This window comes from Jaculus jaculus, chromosome 12 (assembly GCF_020740685.1).
Source record: "Jaculus jaculus isolate mJacJac1 chromosome 12, mJacJac1.mat.Y.cur, whole genome shotgun sequence".
NCBI classification, from domain to species: domain Eukaryota; kingdom Metazoa; phylum Chordata; class Mammalia; order Rodentia; family Dipodidae; genus Jaculus; species Jaculus jaculus.
Genome location: NC_059113.1, coordinates 101433105 through 101459834, shown reverse-complemented (window position 1 = coordinate 101459834; position 26730 = coordinate 101433105). Strand labels below are relative to the sequence as shown.

General features: G+C 40.7%; 1 protein-coding gene across 1 annotated transcript in view; it reads left to right on the top strand.

Moving 5' to 3' along the window:
• The window catches only part of Dchs2 (dachsous cadherin-related 2), a 217946-nt gene that overhangs the window by 183526 nt on the left and 7690 nt on the right, over positions 1 to 26730 (top strand). Inside the window, exons 15-19 of the mRNA XM_045130640.1 lie at positions 2417 to 2530; positions 8365 to 8576; positions 11961 to 12112; positions 23819 to 23949; positions 25287 to 25573. Coding sequence (XP_044986575.1) covers positions 2417 to 2530; positions 8365 to 8576; positions 11961 to 12112; positions 23819 to 23949; positions 25287 to 25573 — 896 coding nt within the window. The remainder of the gene's footprint in view (positions 1 to 2416; positions 2531 to 8364; positions 8577 to 11960; positions 12113 to 23818; positions 23950 to 25286; positions 25574 to 26730) is intronic.

Sequence of the window (26730 nt, the reverse complement as noted above, 5' to 3'; positions counted from 1 at the left end):
TGGACTGGGGAGAAGGCTTAGCAGTTAAGGAGCTTGCCTGTGAAGCCTAAGGACTTATTTTCAGCATTCCCGGTCCGACATAAGCCAGATGCACTGTGACACAAACGTGCAAAGTTACATAGCATTCAAGGGGGGTTATGCATATAGAGTTCAATTGCAATGGCTGGAGACCTTGGTGTGCCAATTCTCTCTCTCTCTCTCTTTCTCTCTTTTTCACACACTCTCTCATTAAAAAGTTTTTTTTTTAATGAAATAAAAAATTCTAGTGCTTTTATTTTCTGTAGCTTATTTTTGCTCTAATCTTCATTACCTCCTTACTTTTACTAATTTGGGGTTGAATTTGTTCTTTTTATACTACCTTGCATTGTAACATTGTGTTGCTGATTTGATATTTCTTTTCTTAATGTAGGTGTTTTTCATTAGTAACTTCCTCTCAGTAATGTTTCTGTTGCATCATATAAATCTTAGTATGTGGTTTCTGTTTTCATCCCAAAATGCTTTCTTTCTAATTTCCTTTTTATTCCTTTCTTATGCATTGGTTGTTCACATATTTGAGACTTTTCCAGTTTTCCTTTCACTAATGATTTCAAGTTTCATTCTGTTGTGGTTGGAAAAGACATTTGGTATGATTTCAGTTTCGCTAAATTTATTAGTTCTTCTTTTGTGACTTAATATGTGAGCTATCCCAGAGAATGTGCTATGTGCTTGAGGTGAATGTGTATTCCTCCATGTTAGAGTAAGGTGTTCTGTGTATGTCTACTGAACACGGTTGGTCTACAGTGTTATTCAGGTTCCCTGTTCTGATTAATCTTCTCTTTGATGTATCAGCTATTGAAAGTAGGATCCTAACGCCCTCACCTGCTTTTGGTTTTCTGTTGTCCCCACTTCAGTTAAATCGTCGGCTTCCTATGTAAGCATATACTCACCATGGCTACATATTGCTAGTGAACTGAGCACTTCATTAAGTTGTAAATGTCCCTCTGTCTCTTGCAAGAGTTTTCAACTTAAAGGCTACTTTGCCTGATAGAATTATGGCTGCCCCTGCTTTATTTTGGACAGAATTCCATCAGTATTTCCTTGTGTCCTTCCACCTTCAGCCTGTGTTTGTGTCCTTGCATCTAAAGGTGCTTTCTGACAAACAAGCAAAGCTGAAATTTCAGGTTTCTCAGCTTAGGAAACTTCAGTGTTCTTTCCCCTGTTGTCTGACTCCTTTCTTTCCTCCAGCCTTCCGGACTCTTTGAACACACACATGTACAAAGCAACCCAATTTTGATATACAAAATTACATACTGTATTTTTTATTATTTTTTATTTGTTTGACAAAATGAAAGAGGGAGAGAGAGAGAGAGCACAAATGGTTGTGCTATGGTCTCTAGCCCCTGCAAAATCCAGATGCATGCGCCACCTTGTGCATTTGGTTTATGTGGGTCCTGGGAAATTGAACCTAGGTCCTTTGGCTTTGCAGGCAAGTGCCTTAACTACCAATCCACCCCTTCAGTCCTACATACCTTATTATGATGTTCTTAATGTTGCTGAGCAAAGTTGGTAGATACTGTACATTCACAAATAAATGAATGTTTAACAACATAATGTGATGGCTAGGGAGATGGCACCCATGTAAATAGCTGGGAATAGCGATGTGTGCCTATATCACTGGTCCTATGGGAATTCAAGAATCACTGGGGCTTAGTGATCGGTCGGTCTGATTGAAAATGGCAGTTACAAGGCTGGAGAGATGGCATAGCACTTAAGGCACTTGCCTGTGAAGCCTAAAGATACAGGTTGATTCCCCAGTACCCACGTAAGCCAGATGTATGAGGTGGCATACGCATCTGGAGTTCATTTGTAGTGGCTGGAGGCCCTGGCATGCCCATTCCCTCCCCCTTCCCTTGAATAAATAAATGAACACAATATTAAAAGAGAAAGAAAATGGCAGTTATAGGCTCAGTGAGAAACTCCATCTCAAAGAAACACAAGGGTAAGAAAAGACAAGGTCACCTTGTGCTCTCCTCTGGCCTCTGCAGATACACACAGAAGGGCACACATATACAAACATGTATATGACACACGTGCACACACACACACATACACGCACTCACTGCATAAACTAAAAAGGACTATATTAATTATAAAAATGTATGAAGTATAGTATGATAACCTGATACACAACACAGTGTGTAGTATTCAATCAGAACACTTAATTCTGTCTTGAACTTTAATAACCCCAAGGACTGAGCTCCCTTCTACCTGGCTTGCCACCTTTACCACACAGCACCCTGCGTGATTGGCCTGATGAGGACAGTAACCGTCACATCGATGAATATGTTCTATGAAGCAAATCGTGCCCAGGGTTTGCTCTTACTTTTCCATGAGGTTTTCTTTTTCTACCAATGTTCTGCTTTATTCAATTTAACAGGTACTTCTGTGGTTACCATAAAGGCTTTTGCTCCTGATTCAACTCAAGACAGTGTTAAGTATTCAATTTTCAGTGGGAATGAAGATGGAGTTTTTTCCCTGGATTCCAACTCAGGTAATCCTCCTCTATATTATGGTAGCTTTTATTTTCTTTTCCACTTAATGTTTATAGTGATAAGTAGTTCTGTAAATTTTTGAAGGCAGAAATTGTTTGTGGTAAATAACCTTTAGGGTAAACAAGAATTATTATGGGACCTGATGATGAGCAATTATGAGAAACGTGAAGCTATAAAGGCATTTGTTTACACACATACACACTAATACATGTCATATGTGTGTGTGTGTGTGTGTGTGTGTGTGTGTGTTCACTAAGAATTATGTTCCTACAATTTCCAAATCAGACCATGTCTATCCCACCCTTTGAGTTTTTTGAGATAAATTGGTTTGTATTGATCATTTATCTATCTGCTGGGAAAACCGGTTATTTAAAATTGTGTACTCAGTCCTTGTGCTTAACACACATTTTTGCTGGTTTTGTGATTCTAGACACAATTAATTTCTTGTGTCTTATTAATATGCCCTGCTAGCTTCTGGCTTCCCACAATAGCCGTAAGATGTACTCATGTGCATCATTTTAGGAACTTCAAGTAGACTAGTCACATGCCCTGTGACTCCCTCATAAAGCTATGTTTTATTTTTTTTTCATGTCTTTGTCTTTTTAATTTTTAGTTTAGGAATCAATATTTTTCATTTCCAGAATGTATTAGACAGCTCCATGATGCTGGAATGAATATCTAAAACAGACAGAGTTCATGTAAGGATGAGGTTTATTTCAAGCTTACAGATCTAGCAGCAAGTTCCGTCAGTGGTGGGAGAACTCACTTCCATGTGTCCAAGAGAGACAACCAAATAGCCAGAGAAAAAGCAAAAGCAACATGCATGAACTGGCAGCCAGCAGGACCCCAGAGCTCAGACCTTTCTGCATACATTTGGGCTAGAATTCAGATCTGTCCCCCGGACACACCTTTGAGCTGAACCCCAGGATCTGTCCCCCAGTGACACCTGCAACAGTCAGGCAGCTGGAAACCCAAGCTATAAGCTTAATAAAACACTTGAGTCTATGGGAGAAATATGTTGAAACGACCACACCGGAAGTTCTCTGGCTGGCTTTCAGCTGGTTGTTTGGTTGGTTGAGTTTTTATTTGTCTGTTTTGTGTCATTATTTTTGAGCCAGAGTCTAGTGTATAGCCTGGACTTGAATGGAACTTGTTGACTAGCCTAGGCTGGCCTTGAATTTGTGAGGTCTGCAGGTATCTACTACCATCATGCCTGGATCTCCGGTTATTTTTCAACTCTTTTTGGCCTTTAATAGTAAAAAAAAAAAAAAAAAAAAAAAAAAAAAATTAAAAACATCTTTTCTTCCTTGATCATGTTTCCAAACTTCTTTACATTTAAAGCAGAGAGAGCTGAGGTCGTAGTCAGTGCTGAAGTGATTGCCTAGACTATGAAGGTCCTTGGGTTCAACATCTAGCACCATGAAATGCAGGTCTATCCATGTGTGATTGCAAGTTTATACATTCACAGACTATATGATTCTGTGTCCAGCTTTGTCTGACGGCCTGTACAATTCCATTCTGTCAACACAACATGACATCTCTGTGGCTCTTTTGTTTGCAAACAATGTGCCACTTCTTTTCCTTTGAACTTGTATCTGTGGAGCCTTTGAAACTCTGTGTCCTGTAGGAAAGATTTTGTTAGACAATGTCCTTTAATTCTGAAGAGCTCTTAAACCATTCACGACTCTGGTGACCGTCATGGGAAGTGTTATGGTCAGAGCCTGGACCCTGGTCGTCCCAGATGGCTAGGCTTAGCCCCCTCATCCTCAACACACCAATGAAGGAGACAAGACGTGGTAAAAAAAAAAAAAATGCAAACAAACATAGAAAGGAGATTTATTCAATGTGGCTATTTTGGGAAGAAGCAGGGGGACCAGTAGCTCTCAAGTCCATCTTTCTGGTACCAACATGAGGCCTAGGTTAATATAAAGCACCAAAGGGACTCCTAATTAATGAAGCAGTCTCAGTCAAGGTGTGGTCTCACCTGATGTCGCCAACCCATCATCATCTTGGTTCAGAGATGTTCTGTAAGATGATCTGAAAAGTTATCAGATCTGTGATTTCTTCCTCTAGCTGTCGCCAAGGCACCAGTCTTTCTGTTCCCCCAACACAGCATTCTCATTTGCGGGGCTTGGGGTTCCATTGTTGCAGTAGTCTTATGGCCAGTGGGTGACAGGCAGGTGTTTCTCCTCACAACATCTCTTGCCACAGTGGCTGGTTACATAGCTATCATAAGTTCAGTCTTAATTGGGTCTCTGAAATGGTAGATTTCCCTCCCCTTCATCCAGAGAGTGGGTTTTTTTTTTATTGTTTTCTCATTTGGACTCTACATAGCCTTTGAATTTCCTTTGGGATGCTGTCTTTCCTACTAGGCCCATAATCATTTGCGAATTTTTCCTCACTGTGTTTTCAGTTATCAGAAATGAACCTCAAAGTAGAATGTCTTGGCTCACACATGGGCTATTACTACCTTTATTATTTCCCAGGATTCCTGTCTTATCTGAGGATATGTTATGTAAGGATAAAAGAGCTGATATGAATGATAATAACCATGACCTCTAAAATTATGGTCACTTTTCTTAAGGGTAAAACTGCAAGGAACTCTGACTATAGTGACAAACCGAAGGTTAAATTTGTACTTAAATTTCATGTCGCCTTTCATTGAAAACATCTACTGCTACCTGAGTCAGTGGGGATCTTGGAGTTTGATGAAGATAGTGTGTATAAATAACAGATGGTATCATTTGGGCCATTATTTGGTAGAGTTACATCAAACAAAATGAACAAATTTTTCATGTTTCAAAAGACAAAGTAGCCAGGCATGGTGGTACATGCATATACAATCTCAGCACTCAAGAGACAGAGGTAGGAGGTTTGCTGTGAGTTCAAGGTCAGACTGGGTTAGACACTCTACCAACAAAAAAAAACCAAAAAACAAAAAACCCAAAAGCATAATACTAGCAGGAATGAGTTTAAAGGCTAGCAAATAACAAATAATATTTTCTCATATGCTTTGCTTTGGGTTTATGTCCACAGTGGGTGATTGAAATAATCCAATTAAGTACCATTTGAAGAGTCTCAATCTCACTTTGATGTGCATTGTATGACTCAGACAAAGACCATGCATGTCTCTATGTGGGGAAATGTTCCTACAGTTTCATTCTCAGGCTATTCCGTAACCAGCAATGCACCATGGATCCAGGAATGTAAAGGTGACGTCTGTAAAACTTCTTGTCACAAGATGTGGGTTTCACCTCAGTAGTGCTTGCATTTCCCTGGTGACCACCCCTTCGATGGCTCTGAGAAAAGCAAAGCGTGGACTCAGTAGGTGTGCCAGCCTCAAGCCATCTCACAGACTGGCTATATTGTCTTTTCCACTTACACAATTTGCACAGGCACGTGCCAATTATTATGTCAGGAGTAAAACGGAAACAAGGAAAGCTTTAGAACATTAGATCCATTCCACATGCTAAATCTCAATTACCAAAGCTGTAATGCAAGCCTGCCATGTGCGAAACCTGCTTGGATCCTCACGTAGTTGGAACGAGCTCAACTAGAGGATACTGAAAGTTCACTATTTCCCTTTACAACAAGTGTGTGGTGACTTGACATTCTGCTCACAGCAGATAGAAGTTTGCGTGAGACCTTCAGTCCCATGTTTACCTCGGGCTTCTCTACCACTTGGGGTGCAGCAATCAATCTTTACACCACACAGACTTCAGAAGGCCAGCGAGTTTCATCTCAATGACTTTGCTGCTGCCAAAAGTTAAAGCTGCCCAAAATTCTGTCAGCTGTGGTTTTATAGAAGTATTTTTGCCCTACTACTCAATTAATGCCAAAATCTCATGTCAAAAAATGACGCTGAGGGGCTGGAGAGATGGCTTAGCAGTTAAGGCATTTGCCTATGAAGCCAAACAACCTAGGTTCAATCCCAGAGAACCCATTTAAAATAATATTTTTCAAAATGTCAGTGAGGTTATGACATTTTAAAATTGGAAGTAGAGTTACCAAGTGCTTGCTGTAGAGCTGCTGTTGCTTTGAGGAAGGGTCTCATGGTGGATCAGGCTGATCTGGAACTCACTATGTAGCTCAGGCCAGCCTTGAGCTCATAGTGTGCCTCCTACTCCAACTTATACCATGAAGAGGCGGGCCACCAACGATGAGCTCTTAATATATGAGATAAATGATTTTTCCAAATAACAGAACATAAACCGGGAAATCTGTATATGATCAATACTAGAGACGCAGTACCAGGACAGACTATGACTCCTTGGGTACCATTAGTTAACTTCTAGGTAACTACTAGAGGGCCGGAAGGTTTTCTGGACCAGACTGATTATCTGAGAAACTGGTTCAAACCAAACAATAAGTATGGCTTCTGGAACATTTTTCCCCAGATAAAGGACAGGGTTTTCCCCAAAAAGCTCACACTCCTAAAGGTCCATGTGTATTGAATTTTCTTCTAAATTCAGAGTTCAAGGAGATACTAAACCAACAGCTGAGGATGTAAGGACACAATACCACAGTAGAAGGGCCGTGGAATCTTCTAGTGACTGCAAAGACAGTTGTTCCTCACAGCACCCCTGTGAATTCGTATACTCAATTTACACAAGAGAAGCCTTGCATGTATTGGACCTGAATAACTTACTTCAAGTCACAGAAGTTAGTAAGGCAGGGAGACAGGTAGTTAACCTGAATTAACTTATATTCACATGTCTCTACTCCAGAGCAGTGCTCCTTTATAAAATCTCAATTTCATGGAACTTCTGACAATCAAACACAACTTAGTAAGAATAACATTAAGTTGGATCAAAAGTTTTGTTTTAAAGTGGAGGGGAAAAAAAGCAATAAAAATTAGAAAAGGTACATGTATGAGTGGTTTCTTAAATTAGTGGAGAAACTTGAGCCATGGTGCCTAATGTCGCCCAAATTCCACTTCTGTGACCCAGATTGTATTTTACATGAAAACGTGAGGGCAATACTAAATGCCATCTTAAGCAGCCCCTGAGCTATGGGCACTATGAGGCTATAGGCACTGGGGATATGATGGAGTGCAAAACACAGGTGGACGGTCCTCTCCTGGTTCACCTTACAATCGAGGGGCAGCAAGAGAACTAAAACAAGTACACAGCAAAGACGTGGGCGTCTGAACATTCATGAGCTGTGGGAGAGTCTGCCGGGTGCTGACATAGTGTGATGGTACTCATCAGAAAAGACGCCAGAGGAAGGTCTAAGCAGAGCCATTCCAAGCAGACAGAGTTGCACACAGGTCAACTCTAAAATGAGTGACAAATGTAGGATAAGGGTGTTACACGCACAGCACAGAAGAAACAGGAGCAAGTGACCCTGCAGGCTAATGGTGCTTATCACCCTAGCTGTGGAAAACAACCGAAAGTCTTTATGTAGGACAATGGCAAAAAAAAAAAAAAAAAAAAAAAAAAAGTTTCTTTTTTTACTGACTTTAGAGTGGAAAATGGATTGATGGGGGGAGTAGGCAAATTCTGAGGCAATGAGCATGGAGGGAAGTGCTGGTGATTCCTAGGAGGCCAGCCACAATGGAAACATGTAGAGTCAAGAAATGTTTTAAATGCAGACTGTGTAGACATGATAGTAGGCTAAATATGGAGAGATAGGGTAGAGTTAAGAGAAAGTTCCAGATTGTAGACATTTCATACTTTCCTTCTCCATGAATGTTTGAAGTCTGCAAATATCTTCCAACTTTTTCCACAATGACCTAGTGATAACCTATGAGTCAATGGTGTTTTGGGACATTGTTAAGTAATACCATCATCACCTTTTCTTTTCTTTTTTTTCTCCTTGGCAATAACAACAGGACAGCTCACTGTGGAAGAACCCAAGTTTCTTGACTTTGAAATCAGGAATGAAATTCAACTCATTGTTTTTGCGGAGAGCAGTGGACATAGAGCCTACAGCCAAGTATCAGTGTCCATACAAGATGTAAATGATAACTCCCCACGCTTTGACCGAAGATCCTACCAAGCATCAGTGTCTGAAGGCCAACTCTTCAATGCTCATGTCATACAGGTATCTGTGTGTGTGTGTGTGTGTGTGTGTGTGTATCAAGCAATGCATGTCAAAGTATCTCTGGCTCATAGTCAACACATAAATTAAAAGTTAAATGTCTCTAACGCATCTACAGCATGTTATGGATGGATTGGATGAAACTTCAGCCTGAAGAAAATCTGAAATTTCTGCTTTCTCTCTCTTTTTTCTCTTTGTTCATTCTCAGCTCAGTTCCTGGAGCTCTGTTTTCTCTAGGGACACTGTAAGCATTACCAAAGATTCTTCAGGGACATTCACACAAGCTGACTAGTCTTAAAAGTGCATAGGAGGGGCTGGAGGGATGGCTTAGCAATTAAGGCATTTGCCTGCAAAGCCAAAGGACCCAGGTTTGATCCACCAGGACCCACATAAGCCAGGCGCACAAGGTGACCCATGCATCTGGAGTTTGTTTGCAGTGGCTGGAGGACCTGGTGTGCCCATTCTCTCTGTCTGTCTGTCTGTCCCTCTGTCTCTCTCTCTCTCTCTCTCTCTCTCTCAAGTAAACAGATAAATAAAAACTTAAAAATACATACTAGATTTAGTGGGGAGGTTGGAAATGAATGTATAAAACTGAATGTTACCCAATGCTGTGATAGAGTGTGCATTGAGCAAGTGTCATGAGAGAAAAGAGAGAAGGAGTGCACCTCCTCCCACGGGGAAAGAGCAGTGCTCTTCAGCATGGTGTGTGCACTGGGCCCTAGAGGGTGAGCAGGCACAGAGACATGCTGTCAGGACCAGAGAGAATGTGTTCGTGTGATCACGTGTTCAAGTTCAAAGCCCCGCCTTTCTCTGATGGTTTCTCCACGTGCGTCAGGACTGTTGACCAGTTGTCTCTTCTCTTCACCATTGCACTGAGCGTTACAGCCATGACAGGGGGATTCAAAACACCCACAGACACCCGCAAAGCTGAAGTCAGCATCACTTCCTGGCGGTGTTCACCGTGGGGAGAGACATTTCTTTTGTTTCTAAAAGGTTGCTGGTATGATCCAACCTCATCGTTAGTATGTCTTGGGCTTTCTCTCTGGGCTGGCTGAAGTCAGGGAGTTCCATGACCTGCTTCTAGACTTGATAGTCTTCCTGGGCAGCCTTCTTAACTTGAACGAACAGGAAAATGCCAGGTCTCCTGAGGCATGTGATCCTCCCTGTGGGCAGAGACCAGTAGCGCTCTTACTTGTCTAGCTCTGTGTCCTTTGTCCCCAAACCACAGCCCAGCATACCAAGGTTCCTCTTGGCTGATTGATCTGGAAGGGCGATCTCTTTATTCTGGCTTTAGCAAAGATTGGGATGTCTACAAGCATCAGGACATCTCCTTTTCTGATCGTTCTCATTGCTGCCCAGTGATGCTGCCAGGTGGCATGGCAGATAACGCAGTGCCACTTTGTCATAGGAAGAGCCCTGCCCTGGGTCATGGAACGCTGTTCTCTGTCCCATCTGCTGACACGGTAGGGCCAGACTGCTGGGTGTGGGATCAGGGTAGCTGACGGCACTTTGTGAGCCCAGATACACACATGGAGAGGGCCACATGCGCCCGGCTTCCAGGAGGTGGAGTCACCGACAAAAACAATGAACCTTATTCACAGCATTTAGTTCCCAAGGAGCCAGCACTGCATTTCTCTGTGTGTTCAGAAAGCTGGGGATGTAGAAGGCTCAAGAGGTTGTGCCACCTGGCATGGCATTCCTATTTGTTTTTTCATCCTATCAAGTCATGTGCTGCACTCTCCTTTTGGTCCCACAAATTTCCTTGAAGGAAGCAGTCTTTTCTTTCCCTATGGGATACAACCTTGACATGATTGTCAAGCCTCTAACTTGCCCAACCAAAGATGTTATGAATGCCCTCCGACAGACTTCCTCTCAATGGAACATGAGTCTTGCGTGAAAAGACATCAAGACAGGTGTAAAACAGCGCTCACTCACTTTGAAGGTGACAACTCAGGATACATGTGGATCCCCAGAGTTTTACAATTCTTTCTTGTGTTTACCAGGGAGCTAGACACATTTCTTTTCCCATGATAAGCTTTACCAGTATACTAAAGGGTTGGTACTCCATCCTGAGAAATCACACATCCTAGAACTCTTATCTGCCATGCTTAAGACATAGAACCTCAGAGGATTTTATTTGTTCCCACTTGGAAACTAGTTTTGTGTCCTGATGATCCCAAAGGACACTGTTGCTGCCTTTCTGTTCCATGGAGCTGGACTATGTGCTTTTCTTTTTTCTTTTTCTTTTTTTTTAATTTTTATTTATTTATTTATTTGAGAGCATCAGACACAGAGAGAAAGACAGATAGAGGGAGAGATAGAGAGTGGGTGCGCCAGGGCTTCCAGCCACTGCAAACGAACTCCAGACGCGTGTGCCCCCTTGTGCATCTGGCAAACGTGGGACCTGGGGAACCGAGCCTCAAACCGGGGTCCTTAGGCTTCACAGGCAAGCGCTTAACCGCTAAGCCATATCTCCAGCCCAACTATGTGCTTTTCTGATGGTGTCCTGAGTGTGCCATGTCCTCCTCATGGTCCCTTGAGAATTCTAGTGGCTGTGTGAAGGACGGATTGAGGAAGAAGGAATTAGAAGCAAACACCCACTAGGACATCAGTGGAGTAGCCACAGAGAGAGAGAGGATACACGACTTGAGGCAGAGGGTCCCAGAGCATGTAAAAATGTTAATTAAGACAATTCAATAATTCTCCACCTTCTTGTTAAATAAGCTCTTGGCTCCACTGATATAAATGATTGAGTGATCAAGACTTAGTGTAAATTGAGCAGTATATGTCCATGGAGTATAATGGAAAACTTTTGTTCTCTCAATTATTTCAGTAGATCATCAAATAAATAATGAGAACCTGAACTTATTAGCACTAAGTTTAAGTTTTGTTGCATTATTAAAGGATTTATCAAATTGAAACTTTAAAACAATATTAAAAACCTACACATTGACCCATTTTAGGGTCAGTACCTTTAAGTTGATAAGAAAGAGCAAAGAAAAGTTATCATTCAGTTGAAAGTTTCCAGTGACATTCATTTCCTTTTCTTGTACCAGCATGAATTCAGAAACAGAACTGGAAATCTCCTATTCAAGAAAATTAGATACTTTCCCCCCAGTAATCTTGCCTGTTGCAAAACTATAGCTCAAAACATGTGAGGGTTATCTGGAAATCCCCTGGATGAGTGTACAAAAACTTTCCCTCGCGTTTTCCAGTTTATTAGCATAAGGTTAAGCACATGTTTCAGCTGCAGGCTGGCATTGTTACAAGCAGTTTTTAGGATGCATTGGACAGCCTGTGATTCTTTTGTATACATTTTTCTCCAAAGCAGGTACAGCAGATATGGCAGGTTACATCTTTCCTAATGGAGCAGTTGGTTTCTCACAGGTTTTTGCTACTGACTTGGATGGGGGGTTGAATGGCCTGGTCGAATATTCCATCATCTCTGGCAACCAAGATGAAGCCTTCCAGGTGGACGCGCTGTGCGGGGTGATAACCACAAACGCCATCCTGGATCGTGAGTCCACCGGCTCCTACAGGTGTGTGCGCAGCCGCGTCTGTTACAATGCTAGACCCCTGCCCGTGCTTTCTCCCCACACTGCTGCCTCCCGGCCTGGAAGCCGAGTGGTGCCGTGTGCTTTCCCATCCTAACCCTAACCCTAACCCTAACGCAGCTTGCCATCACCTTTGGATATGCTGAGATGGCTTTAGGAATGTTTTGCTGTCTCGGGGGGGGGGGGGGGGGGAGGGAGGGGGTGAATGGACTAGTTCCAAAATTTTAAAGTAAATTTAAGTTTGATTTAAATTTGATGGTGTTTGTTGAATATCTACTGCCCTCTGAAAACGTTTGTTGTTACTGTTCTTAACAAAAAAAAAAATTAAAGACTAAAATGTTGCTCTTTTTAAAAATTTCTATTCTTTTGTATAGGCAAGTACGCCCCTGTCATCAGGGTCGCTGTCGCAGTACTGTGTTTAGCAGAAATGATCCTATTCAAAGCACATGCTCAGCATCTTAAAAAATGTTGCCTAGGGCTGGAGAGATGGCTTAGTGGTTAAGCGCTTGCCTGTGAAGCCTAAGGACCCCCGTTCGAGGCTCGGTTCCCCAGGACCCACGTTAGCCAGATGCACAAGGGGGCGCACGTGTCTGGAGTTCGTTTGCAGTGGCTGGAAGCTCTGTCGCGTCCATTCTCTCCCTCTCACTCTCTCTCTCTCTCTCTCTCTCTCTCTCTCTCACGCGCTCGCACGCGCGCTCTCTGCCTCTTTCTCTCTCTGTCACTCTCAAATAAATAAATAAAAATGAACAAAAAATAAAAATGTCGCCTAGACTCCAAGGGACACCAGCTTTACACAGAACTCTATACATGGGAGAATAAGAGTGCCATGACCTTCTGGGGTGTTTTAAAAAGTGTTACTAAAGTCTAGACTTACATGCACAGACATAATTACATACGCAGATATTTGTGTCATTCTAATCTGTAAAAACAATGTGCTCTAAGAAAAGTTAAACAGTCGTGAATGGTATTTCTTAAAAAAAAAGCTATGGCAAAGCCCTTCCAAGGAACACCATAAAACTAATTTTTAAATTGTATTTATTTATTGATTTATGATAGAAATAGGCAAAAAGAGAGAGAGAGAAGAGAGAGTAAGAGAGAGAGAGAGAAAGAATGGGTGCACCAGGACCTCTAGCCACTACAAACAAATTCCAGATGCATGGGCCACCACTTGCATCTGGCTTACGTGGGTCCTGGGGACTTGAACATGGGTCCTTAGTTTTCACAGGCAATTGCCTTAACCGCTAAGCTTTCTCTCCAGCCCCATAAGACTGATTTTCCCAAACAAAAGAGTCTGCCTGTGCTTGCACACAAGAAGGGGCTCACCAGAGCGCTTACGCAGCAGGACTTTGAAGGAAAGCACACTCCTTGGCTTAAAGCACCCCTGGGAGAAAGTGTCAGCCTTATTTTGTTGGTCTTCAGCGAAATAGTAGGGTTAGCCTGTGGTCAGGGAGAAGCTTGGCTTTCATAGTGTACATTTTAGTGTGTTTTCTATTTGCATTTTGTTTTTATGTCTTTGCCAAAAGCCTTGCACATTGGGTAGCCAATCCCCTTTGTCCGTGGGGAACATGTTCCAAGGCCTCCAGCAAAGACCTGAGATTTAGTACTAAACCTTACATGCCTCATGTGTTTTTCTTTTCCTAAATGCCCCAGAGGATTGTCACACAGCACCAGAGGTCACCTGTCCTTCCACATTTTATGCTCTGGTGCCCCCTCGGCATCACTAATATTGAACTTTGGGATAACAAGCAAATAAAGGGAGGGCTTCTTAAATGCAACACTGCTATGCTTCTGTAGCTAAATGAAAACCAAGATGAGTGCTAAGTAACTAAGAGGCGGGCAGTATATGCAGTGTGGACACACTGGGCAGGGTGATAACAAAGGGGCAGGACAGAGCACATGAAATGTCATCATGCTCCTCAGAGTAGTTGGCAATTTGAAATGTATGAATTGTTTGTTTCTGGGATCTTCTATTTTAACACTTTTGGGTAGGCATTGCCCGTGGGTAATTGAAACCATAAAAAGCAAAACCATGGTCAAAGGGAGGAGATGTGTGTGTGATGTGCTTCACTTAATCCTTGTGCAGATCTCACAGGGACATTGATACGAGCATCTTTTCAAGTTACTGATAAGGAAATCTCCATGCAGTGGCTTACTTTGGGTCACAGTACAATTTAGGGATCACATTTGATTATCCTAATCCTGAGTCACACTATTTCCCCCATGGAAGCTACAGAGCAAGCCTCTTATTTGAGGGGGAAAAAAACAACAAAAAAACAGGAACACAAAAGACTGTCAATATTCCCAGCTCTTTTCATGTTTTATGAGGAAAATGCAATACATTCGTGTGGTTAGGCAAGAGAGTCGGTTAAAATGGAATATGTTACTAGGAGGATTGGGCTAATTGGCCACTGAAAAATCTTCCAACTCTGAAGGTTTGATTAAGTATTTTGTTTGGTTTTTATGTAATATATTTCAAAATATTGCTTCAAACATATTGCAAAAAGTCTAAAGCCTTATCCTGCATTAAGGATTGGGAAACATTTTAGTAGGATTTTATACTCATTGATTGTTGTACTTAATATATAAATATATTAAACCTTCTTCTTGCCAGTTTGCTTCCATAGTAATTTTCAGCAGGAAGCATTTCCCTTTCCATAGAGGACAGCAGGTAAATTTCTGTTCAAGGGCCGCTTGATTGATTACAGCCTCAGAGATGATTGGCAAGCTGGTATGTTCTAGGAACTAAGCACTTTCCAGTTGCAATGCTTCTCTGTTACAAAGTTCTTCTTACTCAATGAGCCTAATTAGCAAGTAAATATAACTTCTTTCAACTTTTTTTCCTATTTGCGTCATAGTTTCTAGGTTCACAACAGTTAAATTAGTCCCAATATTTAAAATTGCCTTTCTCTAATTCTCTATGAAAAATTTAACTGGAAATTTGGAGAAGCAAAAACAGAGAAATTGTTGGCCCCCAACTGCAACACACACACACACACACACACACACACACACACACATACATCTCTGGCATCACCAAAGCAAAGACGTTTTCTACGACTTTCCCCGCATCCACTCCCAAACCATCCCATTGTGTGCAGTTTGTGTTTTTCTTTAAAAATAAAATATAGGGTGGTTTCTGTGAATGCTTTTGAAAGGGTATCTTTATATAAATTTCATATATCTTTTCTCATTGAGAAAAATTATCCTCCGTTTCAGTCCTTCAATTTAAAACATAAAATGAGAGAATAAAGCAATCGTAGTGCCAGTGATAATTCTACTGACTATAAATGCATTAGATAAATAAGTTTCGTTTTCACAGTAAGGCACATTTCAGAAAGCTCAATGGGAGGATGAGGAATTATAAAATAGGCATTGAATACTGTCTGCTCGGTAGATGTACTTTTATGAAAACTTATTTCCCAGGCAGGAATCTGGGACACACAGACACACAGTCCTTATTCTCTGGGAGTTGAAGAATTGAGTTCCAGCAAAACCATCGCAAAGAACGTGTTCGTGATCCCCAGCGTAGCCATTCGTGGAGTGCCTCATCATTGACTATTGATTATGTAACTGAATTCTTAGACTAGCTGTGCTCAACAGAATGAAGCACTTAATCTCAGAGAAGTGAAGTTGTTTGGATGAGAACCCGAAGTTGGTAAATAAATATTTCTCTACTGGTCAGAGTAGTGGCCACATAGGTGTTTCTCAGGGTTGAAAGCGAAGCTTCAAATAATGGAAGTGATATTAACAAAGTAACCCCAGCTTGCAATTGGGAAATAACATATGCTCAACTGTTGTGAGCATGGGAAATGAAGTGGGAATCACTGCTGTCTGTCGCTGGGCTTATAATTGATACACGGAGGGGTACCACTGTGTAAATTGGTAATTTTATTTATTTATTTATTTATGAGAAAGACACAGGAGAGAGAAAGAGAGAGAATGAGCATGATAGGGCCTCCAGCCATTGCAAACGAACTCCAGATGCATATGCCCCCTTGTGCATCTGGCTTACATGGGACCTGGTGAATCTAACCAAGGTCCTTTGGCTTTGCAGACAAGTGCCTTAACCACTAAGCCATCACTCCAGCCCTAATTTGGTAATTTAAATCCATTTAAGCTTTGAAACACTATATGGCCAAAATTTTTAATTATTTAAGGAACTTGAAATTAATACGAGAAAAAGATCCTAGACAACTTGTTAATTTAGACGTTTTAAAAACCCTTCTAGAGGGCTGGAGTGATGGCTTAGCGGTTAAGCGCTTGCCTATGAAGCCTAAGGACCCCGGTTCGAGGCTCGGTTCCCCAGGTCCCACGTTAGCCAGATGCACAAGGGGGCGCATGCGTCTGGAGTTCGTTTGCAGAGGCTGGAAGCCCTGGAGCGCCCATTTTGTCTCTCTCCCTCTATCTGTCTTTCTCTCTGTGTCTGTTGCTCTCAAATAAACAAATAAATAATTTTAAAAAATATTAAAAAAAAAAACCCTTCTAGGGCTAGGGCAAGTCCTCAAGGTAAGAAAGCAATTTGCCAGGGACAATGCTCAAGTCATAGGATAGCCTATTGAATGTGACTGAAACAAATAGGAATCGTAGAGGCTGGCTGGGTACAGGCAAGTTTTGCTGGGCTCTCTATGTCATAGAATGGAAATTGTAATGTAACTTGTGACCACTTGAGTGAATGAGTGTTTGGATCTCATGTTGAGAAGGTATCTTGTAGGTAGAAATTATTTGCAGGTCATAAAACCACCATCAGGCAAACATGGAAAGCCAGATAGCATAGAAAGGAAGTCTAAACCTTAAAAAAAAAAAAAAAAAAAAAAAAAGTTAAAGGTAAAATATCATGGGGCTGGGAAGATGGCTCAGCGGCTGAATGTGCTTGCTTGCAATAGTCCAGGGTTTAGTTTCCCCCCATAAGCCAGATGAAAAAAAGTGACAGAAGATACACTATTATCTGATATTTGTAAGGGGCAAGAGACCCTGGTGCATCCATAAACAACTATACACACAAACAATAAGCAAATGTATTTAAGAATAAAGCAGTAATTGTGAAATAATAGTGTGAGCATGAAAAGAGCCATAGGATTCCATGCTCTCTGTCACGTGATCTATAACTGACATGCAGAAACTTAATACATCTCAAACTTACAATATAGAATTTAATTAAGACTGGAAACGGTGCGTGCTCACAGGGCCTCGCCTCATGCTGGCACAGGAAGTGCACTGAACTGCTGAGCCATCTCTCCAGCCCTAAAGCACCTTGCTTTTTTCAGCAGTGTAAAATTAGAAGATAGGAATGTCATCTCGTGGTGTTGAGTGGGTTTTAGGACTGGATTGCTTTTAAGCATGAGATTGACATGTACGTGTATAGCCACAAAGGAAGTAGCCAGTAGATGGATAAAGGGTTTGGAGAGATGACTCAGCAGTTAGGTGAGCTTTCTGAGCAAGCATGAGGGTCTGAGGAAACTCGAGACTCCTGGAGTTCAAATCTCCAGATCCCATGATGTGGCCACAGCTACTGTAACTCTGGTTCCATGGGGGAGCAGAGACCCAAAAATGGATGGAGCCCCACAAGTCTGGACACAGGTGGGAAAGAGAGAGAGAGAAAGTGTGTCTCCACCTCAAAACAAGATCAGACAAAAAGAGCAATGGAACAGGGCATCCATAGTTCCACTCCAGCCACCACAGGCAAGAAACACCCTCGAAGCTTATAGGGTGCTACAAAGGTACACATGTGCATGCACACACACACACACACACACACACACACACACACACAGGCAACACTTCAAAATATCATATGGATAATGCTGAAAGATTTTTGTTTATTTAACATATTTTCTGACTTAAAATTTCACTGCTACCAAATTAATATTTATATTATATGTATTATATATTAATATACACTATATAACATTAATTATTATATTAATATATGGCATGCATTAATATATATCATATAATATTATACATAATATAATCATTAATAGTAATATGTATGCATATATACACATACATATTAAAATATCAGCTTATAAGTAAAATATACTATAATAAAATATATTAAAAATCAAATAATTGGATAGAATATGAGTCTGCTTATATGAAAGTCAGCAACCACTGGTTGCCCTCTCCTGGAACAATACATTTCTCTAGGATTCTCCATTAGAATAACCGATATCGCCATTATTTCTCAGCTTTCCATTAGTCAGCCTTCCATCCCTCCGGTAAGGTACTGGACATAATCAACTGAAGAGGAAAAAAAGGCTTGTCTGGGCTTATGGTTTCAGAGGTCTCTGTCCATGGTTGGTTGGCTCCTTGCTTTGAGCTTCTGGTCCTCACAGCAGGCAGCGTGTTAGAGAGCCAAGCCATTTTTCCTCATGGTGGCCAGGAAGTAAAAGAAAGAGCAAGGGGCCAAGTTCCCACTAAACTTGATATGGAGCTCATTAAAAACTATCTTCTGTTAGCCACCATGTCTTAAAGGTTCAACCCTATCTCCAGACTGCCACAGACAGGGCACCACGCCTTTAGCGAATGCATGGGTCTGCGAGGGAAGTCCAGGTCCCTTCTGTAAGAATTTCCTTTCCTGGTAATGGTGTAAAATATGTAACCTTACATTGCAGCTCTCGCTCTCTCTCTTTATACTCCTATGACTGTTTTTCATTAAATCAATTGCCAGTGTTCATATCATATGACTAGAGATCTTTCCATCATAGCTAGGGCATGCTGTGTGATTTGTCCCTCCTCATCTTGAGCTAATAGTTCACATTCGTTTTTGTTCACCCAATGTGCTGTGATCATGCACTTCATACCTTTTAATGTTTCATCAGCTCTGTGACATCCCCTGTCTCCTTTCCCTCTAGGTGCATCTCATATCAAATATTGTATTAAATCTTTTCCCTACCTCGTTGGGTTCCATCCGTGATCTCTTTTCTTCTCCTGGTCCAGTCCAGCTGATCTAGGGCGCTAAGCACGTCAGGGCTGTTATCTATCAACTCTCTTATGCTTTGCCATTGAGCCTATGATCCTCATGTCCCCTGTCTTTCTTTTAATTTTTTTTCTACCAGTAGCTTTAAGGGAAAAGATACCAGACACAGCTGGTGTATCTAAAAATGCATTCAATTATATTCTCAAGTATGATATATATAACAGATGGTACAAAGGTAGAAAGAATCTTAAATTTTTGAAATCATTTTTTTAATCTTCTGAAACCTAGGTTTTCTGTAGAGCAGTCTCATGCAGTTCTCATTATTTTACTTTATATGATTCCTTCCCTTCTCCATGGATGTTTTAGATTATTCTTTTACTTCTCATTGCTTCACTTCTCTCTGAGAAGGAATCTCTGCTTCTCACTATCATTTGCCATGAGTATAAAAATCAAGCATTCTTTTGCCCGAGAATGAAAAGCATTGGATGACAGCGACATGGTTCTCCGGCTCGTTCCATTGTATTTCTACCTCACCACCTAACCCCACTCTCGGTCGTACCCCAGGTCTCCCCTTATTTACTGCTCCTCCTTCATCATTATCTGCCTCAGAATATATTTTGCAGAGAAATTATTGGAGCAATAGAGGTCCATACCCAAGCTGAGATATACACAAAGAAGTAGGTCATATGACCCCTAGCCACACACATACATAGACCCGCATCATTAACACCCCTCCATGTAGCTATTAACACACAAGTTTAGTCCATTTGTTCAGTTAATGAAGCCATATGGATACGCCATTATCACCCAAACTCATCATTTACATTGGACTCCAGTTTAGAGCTGTAATTAGTGAATGCCTTCTTCTAAGCTCTGATTTTTAAATATTTCGTTTACTTACTTATTCATTCATGAGAAAGAGATGAGAGATAGAAAGAGAGAGAGAGAGAAAGAGAGAGAGACTGGGTCCACCAGGGCCTCTAGTCACTGCAAACAAACTGCAGATGCATGGCCGGCCTGTGCATCTGAGTTACATGGGTACTGGGGAATTGAACCTTGGTCCTTAGGTTTTGCAGACAAGCACCTTAACCCATAAATCATCATCCAGTCCTCTGATTATTTTTTTAAACACACTTGGCTAAAACTACTCCTTAATGTCAAATATTCCAGAAACTTTAATCCTTCTTATCTATTTCACCTCCAACATCTCCTGTCATTTCATTTTAACTTTCTACACCACATGTTCTGTTAAATTTCTCATCGATCATTTTAGTGGAATTTTTGGAAGAGAAGATAAATTTGAGAAGTAAGTCTTCCATCTTTCACCAGAAATCTTAGTTCCTTTTATAGATATTTCCAATGTTAGCTGCTATTTTATTTATTCTTAGAATTTCAGAAGGAACAAAGAAATTCTTGATAGATATTTCATTAAGATATATTTGAGAGAATTTTTGAAAATTCCTCCACCAACCACTTCAGCATTTTAAGGCAATTAAATAAGATCCCACATGGCCAATCAATGTCCTCATTTTAAGTTTGACATGGCGAAAGAAGTTTCCCATGTTTGGGAGAATAGGAAAATATATTCCGGAGTTACAACGGGCCTGTTCTTAGTCTGGTCAGCTTCATTTCCCTCTCTGCTGATCACACAGTCAGGGCAGTGGTTCTGCAGCGTGCAGCCAACTGGACAGACTGCAACCACGGGCTTCACAAACACTGCCAAGGAGCCTTCAGAGCCAGCTTGATGTCTCACAGGCTCTGGGTAGATTCTCAGCAGATCAGCTTTCCTCATTTTGCATTTGCTCCTTAAGCCACTGGGAAACTTTTTTCTTGCTCTTATTATTTTGACACAGAATAACGTATTTCTTTCCATATCAAAGAATCACACTGTTTTTCTCCCCACCTGACATAGGCAGTACATGATACCCAGAGGCTGTAACATTAGAAAAATAAGGGTCTTTGTGGCTGTGATGGAAGAGCTGATGGAGCCTTAACTTTGACATCTGGGCTGACACTTTGGGTCACGTGGGAAGGGCAGCTGAAGGAACAAAATATTAGGAACTGATTAATTTTTCAGAAAAATCTTTCCATGTGTACCTGATGAAAGGTCATGCTAACAAAGTAAATTTCCCATGGAAAATTATTTGGAGACTATAGAACTGTCAAATTCGAGTGGCATTTTTGTTGTTTCCCCCCCAACTTTTCAAGTACAGAAGGCAGTACCCTGTTGGCTTCCCGAATGGTAAACAGTGATTGTTTGTTCTTAATTGGAGTTCAAAACAAGAAAGAGTTGGGACTTATGTTATAACATTTTAAATTTTAGGGCTGAGAAATAAACAACAATTGAAACATGAATGGGTCCACCTTGAAGACTTTGTTTCTTAAAAGACCAATACCACCTCTGAACTAAAGATGGTGTTGAGTTTACGGCTCAACTGCTTCTCCCGCAGACTTATCACAAGCTCATGATGACCCACTAGTGGCCCGTGTATAAGCAGCAAGAGAAGCATACTGAGAAGGGAGTTAAAGAGTAGCTCAGCTTTTGAGTTGAGCCCAAGCTAAACTTGAATTATGACTCTGCTGTGTACTAAAGGTATAACCTTGGGCAAACTGTAAGATACCAGCACTCAGCATTTGTTTTCATATTTTATTTATTTACTTATTTATTTATGAGAAAGACAGAAATAGAATGGATGTTCCAGGCCTCCAGCCACTGCCAACAGACTCCAGGTGCATGTGCTACCTTGTGTATCTGACTTTTGTGGGTGCTGGATAATAAAACCTGGGTTATTGTGATTTGCAGGCAAGCACCTTTAACCACTAAGCAATCTCTACAACCCAAGCACTCAACAGTTTTAAAGGAAAGAAGATTAGGCAGTGAGATGCTCTCAAGGAACTTATGGATAAGGCAGACAAATACAACATCAAAATATATTTATATCTCTATCTATCTATCTATCTCTATCTCTATCTCTATCCATATCTATCTATCTATCTATCTATCTATCTATCTATCTATCTATCTATCTATCTATCTATCTATATGTCTGGCTGAGGAGATGGCTCAGTAGTTAAAACCAGATGTACAAAGTTTGTTTCTAGGGGCAAGAGGCTCTGGTGTGTCCTCCCATAAATAAAATATATGTATATAAAGAAACTGATTATACTTACCAAAGTACCTGCTTTGGCAAAAGGGCATGTAGTGTGCTATGAGGGAAGATTAGGAGGCTTCCAAATCACATGAAAGTTAAAGACATCTCACCAGAGGTATGAGCTTTGAAAGGAACCAGAGTCTATGGCTGGGAATTCTGGGTAGAATCTGGCATGTCTTAAGAGGCTGTATGTACGTGCTTGGCATTGAAATAGCTTTGACATAGATACTGACGAAAAGGTTTAAATAGGGGTCCGAGTTTTCAAATTACAATTGCAATTGAGCCTCTATAAAAGGATGCAATAAGAAAACAATAATGAAACGGGCAGACCACTGGGGCTATAGGCACTGAGCAGCCCAGGTATTCACTTTCCTGCATTTTGGCCAGAAAGTGCCGTACATTCCTGCATTTGGTACTGAAACCCCCATCCCATGTGCCAATTTGCCTACACTGTGCTAGTTGTAAAAGCACTAGATGTTTCCATGTCCTTGGAAACCTGAGTCTGTCAAGATAGGAGTGAAATAGATAGCAATGCTTATCCAAGTGACCTCCAGGTAATAAAGCTGATCAGATTTGTAATTAGGTAGATGTTGTAAAGATGATAAGGGAAAAGGAGAAATGTGGTCTGTAGCTTGACTGACAGAAAGGTCAATTGTAGCATCACCCAGGAGAGGTTGAATGACATCATAGAAATGCTTTCAGAACAGGACCTTTCAGCTCTACTTCCCAGTCCTAGCCCGTCGTGCACCTTGAAAAATATTTTTGTTATTAATTTGTAGGGAGGGGGAGAGTGAGTGTATCTTGCCACTGCAAATGAACTCCAGATTTATGTGCCACCTTGGGCACCTAGCTTTACATGGGTACTGGGAAAATCAAAGCCAGGCTCTCAGGTCTCACAAGCAGGTGCCACCAACTACTGAGCCATCTCTGCAGCTCACAGAACCCACCTTTCACATTCATTCATCATAGCAATGTGCTCTCATAATTCTCTAATTTTTATTTATTTGAGATTTGAATATTTAAAAAGTCAGTATAAAACAGTCTTTACTGGTTCTATGCTTTGATGTCATGATAAGAAAGAAATATATAAGGTAGACTGGGCATGGTAGCACACACCTTAAACCCCACACTCGGGAGGCACCACTGAGAGTTCGAGGCCACCCTGAGACTACATAGTGAATTCCAGGTCAGCTTGAGCTAGAGAGATCCTGCCCTAAAAAACAAAACAAACAAAAAAAAAGAAAAGAAATATGTAAGGTAAGTGCAATCCCTGTATCCAATGTACTAGTGTTGATATCTGTTTTTATAGGCTGTTCTTAGTAGAATAGGATTGAATTTTAAAGTCTCTCTCCCAGAAATGGTGTATGTATTTTGACATTAATACCTCATGATCCCTGGCACCTTGCTAGGTTTGCTTCTCTAAACATGTCAAAACCACACAAAATTCAAGCTACCAGTCTTATGAAACAAATTCTAAATGATGCCATTTAGCAAAGACCATGAGGGAGAAATAAAAGGGCTAGACAGCTCATTTAAAAATTTTCAACTAGATTTGATATTTATGTTATTTTTATAGTACTTGGATAGTGTATAACATTCCTTGATTCTTTTCCAAACCAGCTTGATTGTGCAAGCCACAGATAAAGGGATGCCCAAGCTCTCTGACACAACTCTGATAAAGGTTCAAGTGGCTGATATAAATGACAATGCTCCCATCTTCCTCCCCTCCGAAGCTGTGGAAATAGCAGAAAGTAAGTGTCACTACTTAGAATAGTGATTCTGATTAAGTTGTATAATTTATCATTTTATTCAGCCAGATACTATGTTAAATATAAATGCTAGTGTTCAATAGCTATGCAAGCTAAGCAATTTCATCTTTATTTTATAAATAGCAAATGGTCTACAAGTAAAGAAGTTTCTAAAATGTTCCTGATATTTTACTATGTTCACTTTCCAAACAAAATGTAACCACCACTCTCACTGTGGTATATAGTCCAGAAATCTCTACACATAAGGACGTCTAAAGCTATTATTTTCCACAAATAAAACATTTCTCCAGCTTTGCCTTCCACTTGCGGATATATTTTGCTTAATATGATGGGAAGTGTTCTTACAAATCCTAAGCTTTAGTTTTAAAATACAACAATGTGCCTTCTATAAGTCTACCACAAGAATAAACTGCATAAATCAAAGCTCACCCAACAGGGTAAGGTGTGACTGGCACCCTCCAAAAATGCTCAGGCTTAAGATTTAAATGGTATTAAGTCTCGTGTCATGTACTCTGTGTGTGGGGAGGGTGTTTCTTGGTGAATAAAATTGCAAATTTGCTTCCCTCATTACCATTATTTATACTATAGCCTTTCTTGATACCTTTAATTTTGAGAAACAAGGAAGGGGAAGCAATGTATGCCACTATAAAACAGATTTTCTTTGAAGATAAGTACTAGGCAATAAGTACTAATTCTAATATCTATATAAAAATATCTTCATCCAAATCTAGCTTGCTTTTCAGAACTTTATGTTTTGTATTAATGTTCTCACCCACACCGCCTCTCAATATCTGATTTGGACACAGAAACAATACAATACTGATACTTAGGATCTCAATTCTGGAATTGTGTTGTATGCATATGATGAAAAATTAAATATTGAGGGCTAGAGATATGGCTTAGTTATTAAGGCATTTAAAGGCAAAGCCAAAAGACCCAGGTTCAATTCCCCAAGATCCACGTAAGCCAGACACACAAGGAGGCACATGCATCAGGAGTGCGTTTGCAGTGGCTAGAAGCCCCGTCACACATATTCTCTCTCTTTCTACCTGTATCTCTAAAAAATTAAAATTGATTCGACTGTACTTCCTCATTTTTCTACCCTGTGTTCAATTTTTACTTTTATTGGACTCATAAATTCTTTATAGTTTTGGCATAGTTCACAGTGAAATATGTGTGAAAAATCTTGCCAAAAAGAAAAAAAAAAAAGAGCAAATCATTTTGGACTTAAGACGAACCCACTTGGATTGAACTATTAAAGAAATGCCTTTCAGTGGATGGGTTTTGATGGAAGCTGACACTGGCCATGATTATTGCAGATTCTTTGCCAGGTGTGACTGTATCCCGGGTGTCAGCTTATGATGCGGACTTGAATCCAGCCTTAACCTTCAGCTTTGCCAACAAGAGCAACCCCGGAGGCCACTTCACCATCGATCAGCACACTGCAGTCGTGACACTGGCAAAAACATTGGATTTTGAAGACACCACTGACTATGAGCTGCTTGTCCGGGTTTCTGACTCAGTACACCAAGCAGAGGCGCCCCTCGTGGTCCGTGTGCTGGACGTCAATGATAACCCTCCAGTGTTTCCTCAAGATTTCTATCAGGTAAAGAGTTAGGAAGATGTGGGACTGAAAACAGCAGTGGGTAATGCTGGCCGGCTCTGAGGGACCAATTTAGGTCATAAGCATTGTTTTCTCAGTACTAAGTTAATGTTACAGACTTTATCCTTAATTCTGTCATACTAGAAATACATATAGACTCGAATGTCTCATTTCATTCAGTTTACTAACCATAATGATCACCAACCTTCTAAAGCAATTTTTGCTGGTGTTGGAGTCTAAGTTGTTCATAAAAATGGAACTTGCTTAGTATTTGCAACGTCACAGATAAGACAAGGGAGTGAGGATTATCTGAGGTTAACCTGAAAATTTTCCTTCTTTCTAAAGTATTCTTTTAGAATGCACAGGTCAATACTTTATAGAAAGTAACCATGAGCAAGTCTGTGCAGTGAAGATGTTAGAATTTGAAGCACATTGTAAGTCAGGGCATTGAGAGCATCCTAGTAAAGATTTAGACATGGATTCAAGCACGCTTGCATGAAACAAAGGCGAGGTTTCTGTGTTACCAGAAGGGGAAAGCTAACTTAGTAACAGTCCTACCTGAGGACTTCCTTGAGTTATACCATGCTTAGCAATGTAGTGATACACTAGTGACTTCACTGGCTTATGCTACAAGACATAATTTAGAAGGAAATATTTTCCCAATTAAAGTCAAAGCTACATGAAATTCAGTTTTTTGTCTGAAGTAGGAGCTATTAATATAATCATTGCAATATATCAGGTCTAGACATTAATATATTTATGAAAGGCAGGTTTCTATAATTAGAATGAAGGGAATGGCCTCTGGTTCTGGCCCTGCTCATGCAAATTGATTTTTGTTTAAATATTTTTTAAACTTTCTTTTAATTGACAGCTTCCATACTTACAAATGGTAAACCATGGTAACTCCCTCCCCTTCCCACTTTCCCCTTCGCATATCCACTCTCCATCATATACCCCCTTCCTTAATCAGTCTTTCTTTTATTTTGATGTCATCATCTTTTCCTCCTATTATGAAGGTCTTGTGAAGGTAGTGCCAGGCACCATGAGGTCATGGATATCCAGGCCATTTTGTACCTAGAAGAGTGCATCGTAAGGAGTCCTAACCGTCCTTTGGCTCTTACATTCTTTCCACCACCTCTTCTGCAATTGGCTCTGAGCCT